Here is a 9439-nt window from a genome sequence, read left to right as displayed (position 1 = left end):
GGCTTCCCGGCAGGCCCACCCCCCACCCAACACCGAGGAGCTCTCCGCCCCCCACCCATACCCCGCCACCTAGGGGCCTGGTTCCCCTGACGGTAACCGACCAACAAAAGGAAACAAGTGACAGTGTTTTGCGAGCGCAAAATACTTTATTTACCAATTTGCATTTAGTAAAAATAGCAGCTCCCGCCTGGCCTGGGAGGGAGCTTCTTGAATCAAAAGTCGCCGGCAGCCCGCGCAGGGACGGTCGGGTGGGCAGGCCAGACCGAGGGCGCCAGGGAGGTCTCGGGTCCCAGGGCCCCCACTGCCCGGGTGCCACGCCCCACCTCTCTCCAAGTGACCAGAACCAACGCATCCGGGCGCGCCCTGGGTGACGCACGGGAAAACACTCCGCGCCCTGCCTCCACGACCCAGTGAGCCGCGAGGGAAACCGAGGCCTGTGCTAACTCATTTACGCCCTTTCTGCACTGAGATTCCAACACCCAACTATGTCCCCAGCAGAACCTACAGAAATTTCCTAATGATTCTTATAAATATTTAATGTTTTTCTGCGGTCCTCTTCAGAGTTAACAAGAATGTGAATAATTCTAAGAACAGTCGATGAAGCCTTAAAGCTCTGAGTCCAGGGGGCGGGGCCTCCCTCTGTGGGTTCAGCCCCCCCCCCCACTGAAGATCCCGGTGTGGAAAAGCGGAGGCAGCAGCCTCAGAGTCAGGGCGCGTGTCAACTCTGCGCCCTGAGGACCAGTCATGAGGAAGTACATCGACTATTTTACAAAGGGCATGGCAGTCCGGAAGTTTCTCTGGGGACGAGTCTAACCAGGCTACTCACATACTAAGAAAACCCGAATGGAATTCGTCACAGCCAGTTTTTAGCACTGGTGGGTTGGGGGGGGGGCGGGTCCCACGTGGAACACGGCCCGGCCCGGGGAGTGGAGAGCAGAGCCTCCCTCCCGGACAGAGAAGGGAGCGAAGCTGGGACCATCTTTGCCGCCAGACTCAAATGCACTTCGGCGACCAGGGCCTCCCTGGAAAACTCAGCTGAGTCCACGTTTCCTTGAAGCCCGTGATGCGGGTGCCAGGCCCCAGGGCGCCCCTCCCGGGCCCAGGGGGGGCCCGACGCAGCAGGAAAGCACGGTTAGGTTTTCCGAGACACCCCAGTTACCGAAGGGCTGCGTTTTTTTCGCGCAGCAAAGATGGCTCCGGCCTCCCTCGTGCAACCGCTCCTGAACGACTAAGAGCGTTTTACCCTCGGGTCACCGTCGGCTAGAGACGGAGCCAAAGCTCCCCTCGCTTCCCCCGGCACGGTAGAGGGGCCGCGGACCCAGCCCCGGCAACGCTGCGGAGACGGGCCGTGAAGGAGTCCGAGCACGACCGCGGGGAGTCACTGCCGTCCCCATCCGGGCGGGAACAGCAGGGAGGCGCGGGCCATCGATCCGTCCGAGTTCGCGGTGGAGCAGAATTTGAGGGTTCCAGGTGCCACTGCAGGACGGGGACCCTTCTAGCTCAACGCCGGGTACTTCCTCTGGCCGATCCTCCCCATCCTGGAGCCCCCCGAGGCGGCAGAGGCCTGGAAAGACAAGGAAGAGTGCGGACTTCCACCCGCCAGCCTCCGAGACCGGGGGCGCCCCGGCAGCGCCGGGGAGATGGGTCTGCGGGACCCTTTCCACCGACAGAACAGGCAGGCTGCGTGTTCCCCGGAAGCCCCGACGACCGGCCAAGTGGGGACCAGGCCTAGACGTCCGCTTTGAAGGGGTCCGCGGTTTCGTCAGGTGGTGAGAAGGGAGGCTGGCCCCCGCGGCAGAGCACCCGGGGAGGGTGGCGGCCCAGCCCGCGACTGCAGCGTTGCGGGGAGCGCCCAGGGACAGACAGCGGACGGAGCGCAGGCATTTACGCGCGCTGAAGTGAGCCATCGAAAAACTCTTGTAAAGCGCACGCTACGAGACGGAGGGAACGAGAGGAAAACCGCCACCAGATCTTGAAACGGAAAAGCAGACGCACGGCCAGGTGGTAACCTGGGACACGGGAGTCCTGGGGGTCAGGGCAGGAGGCCGAGAGGCGGCCTCGTCTGCGGGCACGTCGAAGCAGAGCGTGGCAGGCTGGCCGGGCGCCCGGCTGACGGTGAGCAGGCCCGGCCACCCCAGGCGGTGAGGGCGACCAGGGTCGTGGGAGGCTTTATACTCTGAACGTCGAGACACGGCCCCGGCCCCTCCCTGCTCAGCTCCCCCCCGGCTGGCAGCCAGTCTGCACCCTACGGGCAAGAGACCGGAAAAGGAGGAGCGAGAAGGCAGAGAGACAGAAATAGAAAGAAACATTCAAGAGCATTCCCCAACCGCGGGCCGCGGGGCTGCCAGGTGAAGAGTGGCCAAGGCCGGCCTGGCGGAGGGAGTCGGGCCCACGGTGAGGTGTGGCGGCGGGAGACCCGGCGGGAGACCGCAGGCCCCAGCACGGTGGGGGCGTTCACGCCAGGAGCAGCGGCGGGGACGAGAGAAGGGTCGGCGGACACAGCGGGGCGCGGGGCTGGGGATCCCTGTGCCCCAGGAGACAGCAGGGCGCTTACCTGTGCAAAGTGAGCAGGGCTGTAGAAGGGCACGGCTGCCCCGGAGGCGCCCCCTGCTGCGGGGTGGTCACTGGGAGCCTGAGAAGCACAGAGAGTTCATCTCAACGCGGCAACGTCACACAGCGGTCCGCGCTCCCTTGTGGACAGACGCCACTGCTGGTGACCACTCACAGTACTTCTAAGGAAGCCACAGAAGCAAGTCGAGGACACTTGTCGTGACACCGGATTGCATTACTGAGTGGTTCACGGAACACAGGTAAAAATGAGAGCGGCATGCAGCGCGAAACGTTCCGAGGGCAGAACATGCGGCAGCGGGGAGCGCCCGGCCCGGGGCCCCCGGAGCGGCAGCTTGAAGCGGTTAGTAGACGCTTCCGACCGCTTCAGACCTCCCGTGTCCAGCTACAGAATCCAGTGTTTTGATAAGCAAATAAAGTCACACGAGGCCTCCATCGAGGCAACGGGAAAGCTTCGTCGTGCGATCCACACAGAAGACTCAGGATTCCCGTGTCCCAGCCCGCCCGGCCGAGGACAGCCTCGCTGCCTCACTCTGCCCGGCCGCCCAGAAACGCCCCGCGCTTGATCAGAAACCAGAAATTCTCCGGACCCGGGCGGGCTTCTGAGACACCCTCACACGCGGTGAGGCTGCACCTGCGGCCGGCCGTTTGGAAAAAACCGATCCGGAAAGAACGAAATTACAAAAGTCACCCGTCCCCTAGGGACGTTCTGGGGTCGACTCGGTCGCCCGTGTAAGCGGACGGCCCGAGGCCGCCCCGAGGACACTGGAAGGAAGGAACACTGCATCCTGTGGCGCGCGGCGGGCGGGGAGGCGGCGGGCTGCGTTAGTGACGGGGGGCACGACGCGGGCCGGCACAGCGCTCTTAAGGGAACCACGAAGGCGACCCGGTTCAGGTCGTGTTCAGTGAGAACTGCCAGCCACAGGTACCTGAGAAAAATGCTGGCTTACTTCACGCGACAATGAACTCAGTGAACTACAGCGTGAAAGCTGCGAAACAGCAAGAACACACACAACACGGACACATGAGAGATCGACAGGCGTCTGCTCCACGCGGCCAGCTCCACCCCAGACGGCCTTGTGACGCCGTGAGAGTCAACACAGGCCGAGTGGGCCAAACACCAGCGTTAGTTTGAAACTCCTGCCGTGAGGGACGGCTGGGCTTTTTTTAATTAAGGGAACGTCTACGTTCATTTGCTGGTTTTGAGAGAGAGCGCGCGCGCAGGGAGGGGCGGAGGCAGATGGCGAATCTCAAGCGGGCTCCGTGGGCGCAGGGCCCGACACGGGGCTGGGCCTCCCGAACCGTGAGATCGTGACCTGAACCCAAATCCAGAGTCGGCCGTTTAACCGACTGAGCCGTCCAGGCGCCCCTCAACGTACAGCTTTTATTAAGATGGGGGCACCTGGGCGGCTCGGTAGGTTGAGCGCCCGACTTCGGCTCGGGTCGTGATCTCACGGCTCGTGGGTTCGGGCCCCGCGTCGGGCTCTGTGCCGACGGCTCGGAGTCCGGGGCCCGCTTCGGATCGTGTTTCCCTCTCTGCCCCCGTCTGCACACTCTCTCTCCCTCAAAAATAAATAAGAAGCATTAAAAACATGTTTTGAAGGAAAACCATCAGTTGGGGGGCGAGGGGGCCTGCCCTCGTGCTGCCAGAGGAGCGTGAGCGCAGCGCTGCTGTGCTGAGTGAGGGGAGCCCGGGGTGTGTGAGCTCACACCCTGCTCTGCACGCGGCTCCCACACAACCTGCAGACGTAAGGGTCGCTGCTTGTGCTGTGGGACCACAACACTTCTTAAGTCCCGGAAAGCTGCTAAATTGCCCCTTCCTACCCGTCAACTTTCTCATTTAAAGAAGAAGCCACTTGGACGGTACAAACGGGCGATGTCCCCAGCCCGGTGTCTGGGCAGGTACGTCCTGTGGGAGCGGCTTACCTCTCCTCCCTTGGAACCGTCCTCGTGCGCGGGTGGGAGCTCAGGGCCAGGGAGCGCCGCTGGCAAACCTAACACCTGTCAGGAAAGAAGAAACGCGGTGGCCATCACTCCCGCGGAGCCCTCACAGGGGGCAGACCGACGCGACTCCCCCCTCTGGCCCCGGCCCACGCAGCTCCAGTCCGAGTACGCGCCCCTCCGAACGGCCGCGGGTCCCACGACAGCCTATCTCTGGGGAACTCGGGCCGTGGGCCCCTTGATGGCCTCGTGCGCAAGCGCCCTCGTTATTCCGTTTCATAGAACAGGAAACAGAGGCTTTGAGATGTCACGTGATCCTTTAAACGTTAAGTAGCTGGGGCGCCCGGGGGGCCCAGTCGGTGAAGCGTCCGACTTCGGCTTAGGTCAGATCTTGCGATTCGTGGGTTCCAGACCCGCGTCGGGCTCCGTGCTGACAGCTCAGAGCCTGGAGCCTCTTTGGATTCTGTGTCTCCCTCTCTCTATCCCTCCCCTGCTCACACTCTGTCTCTCAAAACTGAACAAACATTAGAAAAAAAACCTGTTTTTTCAATTTCTCTTTTAAAAATAAATGTTAAGTAGCTAATTAACAGGGAACCAGGGTTGAAACCCACTCTGTCCACCTCCAACCATCCTATTTCACGTGCAAGCTGTAAAAATTAAAAAAAAAAGTCTCTTTAGGACTGTGGGTTCAGGAAGCCAAGGCCACCACACCACGTGCACCACATGGTCACGATCTCCATCTCTAGAGGCCCTCAGGGGCAAGACTTCCACGGAAACCGTCTTCTCTGGGTGCACGACGGGAATGATGCAAACAGCAGGCCGACCTTCCCAGGCAGGGGCGCGGGCCAAGTCCTCCCTGCCCCCGCCGCCCGTCCCCGCGGCGCCACTCGCCTGGGGGCTCACGCGGGGGGCTCACCTGGGGCCGTGAGGCCGGCTCTGGATTGACGGCCCCCCCTGCAGGCGCACGCCCTTCCCTGCCGGCCCCCTCTGCGGGTGGGGCTTCCTCCGCATCTGTGAAGGGGACAGTGCGGGAGGCTGTCAGTCCATCCGCGACACCGTCGGGGTTTCATTTAGAACAGTCTCCAGGGGAAAGGCTTCCCACGGTGCACTCGTGGGGGACACGGAAAGGGATCCGTGAACAAACACGGATGGACCGCAGGCTCCCCGCACGTCAGCCGGGTCATTTTTCTTAAAGGGAGGTGAGGGCCAGGGGCTCTCGGAAAGGAGGTCACAGGTCAGGAGGTCCCATCCCCCCTACCTGCGTTTGGTCCGAACGACTGGGTGGGAATCGGCATCGGGGCCAGAGGAGCAAAAAAACTCCGCCGGAGCCAGAGCCGGTTCGCTCCGCTGGGGGCCCCCCGGGTTTAAGACGTCCACGTAGCGCGCTCGGGCTCCGGCTGCGTCAGGGCGAGCGGCAAATGCAGGTCAGCGCACCGCAGGACCCCGCTCCCCCGGCCCCCCCCCCCCCCCCGGACGCGGCTCCCCACGTGGCGCAGGGCTGGCTTCCCCCGGGGTGACGCCCCCCGTCTCACACACACCCCGAAGCCACCAGCGCCGCGCCGCCTCTGAGCGGGGCCCTCGTGCTCCGGAGACGGGGTCACCCCGTGACGCTGCCGTCCCTCCTGCGCGCTCCACCACCTCCCCTCAACTCTCCTGAGCCCGCACCGCAGGCGAGTTCTCCGCGTCTAATTTCTGCCTCGACTGTTACCTGCTTTCCTGGAAAACATGTTCACGGAGGCTCTCGGGGGTCCTCCGGGACCGGGGGGCCCGGCCTGCGCAGCCTTGGGGAGGGAGGTTGGTGGTGGGGGCGGAGCCTTCTTCTGCGGAGGGAAAGACGCTTCAGAGACCTGCCCGTGGACCCGCGGCCACCGGGCGCGGACGGGGGCCTCGCGGGCGCCCACGGCCACGTGGCAGGGAGCACCCCTCCCGTCAAGCAGACGCTAGGAATTCCAACTCACCTCCTCCTCCGGCTCGTTTACATCCACCCATCGGTTCTTCTTTTCATCCCAGACGATCTGCCACCATCACGAAAATAAAGAGAGAAGTCCGGAGACTCGGCGGAACAGACCCGGAGCGCGGCCCCGCGTGACGCTGCACACTCAGGAGACGCCCACCCAGCCGTGCCCGCAGCCGGGGAGCGCCGTGCGGACCACCGCCGGCCACGTCACGTGAACTCACAGGCCCCGCCGGCCCCACGTCCTACAGCACTCACCGACTTGTTCTTGTCGTCGGGCAGATAAGCCTCCGTCCTCTTCTTCCCGGGCAGCCAACGAAATAACCAGGACTCGCTGCTCTAAATACAGAAACAACCACAACACCCTGGAGGACGTGGTGCCGGGTGAGGGGAGCCCCACACGGAAGGCCCAGTCCCGAAGGGTCCGCTCACAGGAGGTCCGAGCAGAGTCGGATCCGCGGACGAGGGCGGGGGGGGGGGGGGGGGGGGTCCGTGTGCAACGGGACAGAGTGCAGTCTGGAAAGACGGACACGTTCTGGGGACGGGTGGGGGGGGGGGACGGCGGCACAACAGCATGAATGAGCCTGACGCCCCCAAACTATGCCCTCAAAACAGGGTTAAGATGGTCACTTTTACGCTGCGTGTATCTTACCACAATTTAAAAACCTGAACAATGTGCCTTTTGGAACTTTTCCTGTGTGACGCCAACGGATGGCAGCCTCCGGCATCCTCCCTCCCTGCCTGAGCAGTGGCGAGAAGGCTGGGAAAGTCCTTGTGGGACCCCCTCAAAACAGTCCCCCGTGTCCCGCCCTGAGAGAATTTAGGTGTCAGGAACGCTGACTTCGCTCCTCGCGTACCGTACTTTGCTTCTTCTAGAACAAGCGAACAGGGAAGGAGCCGCCGCGGCTGTGTGCGCTCTCAAACCCGTCGCTCTGGGCGACACGGGTCTGCACGCTCCCGCCTCGCTGAAGCATCACGTTCCAGCTCACGGTTCCGGCACACTCTGGATCACACTTGCGTTTCAGTAAAATACCAGCCGTTTAAAAAAGCCGAGAGACTGAACCGTATTAAGAACCGATAATCTACTTAAAAAAAGGCGGGGAAGGGCACTTGGCTGGGTCAGTTGGTGGAGCGCGTGACTCTCGGTCTCTTGGTCTCAGAGCTGTGAGTTCGAGCCCCACGGTGGGTGTGATTACTTTAAAAAAGAGAAAAGAACACGTTCCTCATAAGCTAACTAACACGAAGCGTAAGGAGCCGACCCACAGTGTAGAAGAGGATGTGGGGCACGTGCATCTAACAGGGGACTGGCGGCCACCGTGGAAAAGGACCCGATTGAAAGCAGGAGAAGACACAGGCCGGCACCACAAAGCCGACGACGGAGGTGGTAACGGGCACGTGAAGAAGGTGCTCGGCACCCTTGCCCCCCAGGGACGCGAGCTGAAAGCACCAGGGGGCAGCACGGAGCCCGGCAGAGGCTTCGGTGGGCGGGACGGCCCGGCGCGCGGAAGGAGCGCCACCTCCCTGGCTGTGCTGCTGGACGGGTCACCAGGTCCAAGCTGCCCGGCGGCCCCTTCCCAGGCTGGACCCCCAAGAGAAATGAGCACTCTCGCCAACAGCAGACAGACCAGAACCGCTCGTGTGGCTTTTACATAACCAGCCTGTCTGTGTCCGTTACCCAGGACGAAAGATAAATACAATTGTAGCATCTGCGGACCCTCCCTCGATGTTCCCATACGAGGGCGTTTAAACATCAGTCTCCTTTATAAGGAGTCCCAAAACAGGAGGCACCGGCCAATGGTGACAGAAATCAGAAGAGGCCACCCTCGGGGGCTGGGCTGTGACAGGCCGCGAACACAGGGGGCCCCTGGGAGGGCCGCGCTGCTCCAACCTCACTCGGGCCGTGCCCGTCTGGGGACACAGATGCACGAACGTTCACGAAGCTTCACGTTTCACTTCCCAAACCGTGTGGCCCAAGTGACGCAAGAACGGTGGCCTGGGGCCCGGCGCCCAGCACCGGGGCGTGAGGAAGGGCCTGTGGGAGCCCCCGCCCCGCCGGAGGTGGGCCGTGTGCTACCTTCTTAGGCTCCTTGACCTCTTTCCCGGCCGCCTGTGCAGGCCTCTTCCCTTCGGGCGTGGACGTGAGAGGCGGCTGCAGGGCTCCGGGGCCAGCACGCTCCCACGCCGGAGGGACCTCGGAGTCCTGGGACGTCCTGGAGGGGCCCTGTTCCAAGGCAACAGGGGAGGAGGGTCACCCAGGGCACCACAGCAGAGGTGTTATGACTCGTGAGGAGGGCAGAGTGGGGGGGGGGGGGGGGAAACACAGCTGCCCCCCGCCCCCAGCCTGCAGTTAGCCAGCCAGTCTGTCGAGGCACACTGCAGGAGCCGGGGGGGGGGGGGGGGGGTTCGGGAGCTCAGGGGGCACTGCCGGGCTGCAAGGAAGAAGGAAGGGACTGGGCACAGTGGAGCAGGGGGCGTTTTAAAAGATAGGCTTATTTAGAAAATGCTTCTCGCTGAGCGAAGACCCCATTTTCAAAATTAGTAACTGTCATTTTACACGAAAACAGAGTATTCTTATGGAGGAACGTGTAACAAAAGTTTAGACGATGACCGCATGCCCACAGAGGCCTGCTGTCTGTACAGAAGGCTGTAGAACAGTGTGCAGAAAAGCGTTTGTTCCCCCCCTCAGCCCCCGCGCTGAGACGAGAGCAAACAGAGGTGGTGTTTACACCAGACACGTCTGATGAAACGATACCTCGATTTCAAGAGGCCAGTGAGATTTTTAGGGATTCTACTGCACAAAGTGAGGTGCAGAGAGTGGGTAGGGCTCTCCAATTTAGGAAAGTCAAAATTAGCAATGCAGTTTCGTTACAAACGAGCACTTTCTCTCCATGAAGGAATGCTCCCCACACCACACTAGTAAACGAGCGCTTTCCTCCGTAACGCTTTTCCCCAACTCCGTATGGTGAGGATCCAAGT

At 62.2% G+C, this 9439-nt stretch overlaps 1 protein-coding gene across 1 annotated transcript in view; it reads right to left on the bottom strand.

The window, feature by feature from the left end:
• Positions 1-126: 126 nt before the first annotated feature.
• SEC16A (SEC16 homolog A, endoplasmic reticulum export factor) overlaps positions 127-9439 on the bottom strand; it is a 32874-nt gene continuing 23561 nt past the window's right edge. The window contains 11 exon segments of the mRNA XM_053908541.1: positions 127-1564; positions 2555-2632; positions 3498-3557; positions 4495-4569; positions 5426-5520; positions 5768-5825; positions 5827-5906; positions 6218-6329; positions 6468-6524; positions 6722-6802; positions 8538-8684. Coding sequence (XP_053764516.1) covers positions 1496-1564; positions 2555-2632; positions 3498-3557; positions 4495-4569; positions 5426-5520; positions 5768-5825; positions 5827-5906; positions 6218-6329; positions 6468-6524; positions 6722-6802; positions 8538-8684 — 912 coding nt within the window. The 3' untranslated portion in view covers positions 127-1495.

This window comes from Panthera pardus, unplaced genomic scaffold (genome assembly GCF_024362965.1).
Source record: "Panthera pardus isolate Hobbes unplaced genomic scaffold, ASM2436296v1 HiC_scaffold_20, whole genome shotgun sequence".
NCBI lineage: Eukaryota > Metazoa > Chordata > Mammalia > Carnivora > Felidae > Panthera > Panthera pardus.
Note: the sequence above shows the minus strand (reverse complement) of the source record. Positions and strands in the feature narration are given on the sequence as shown.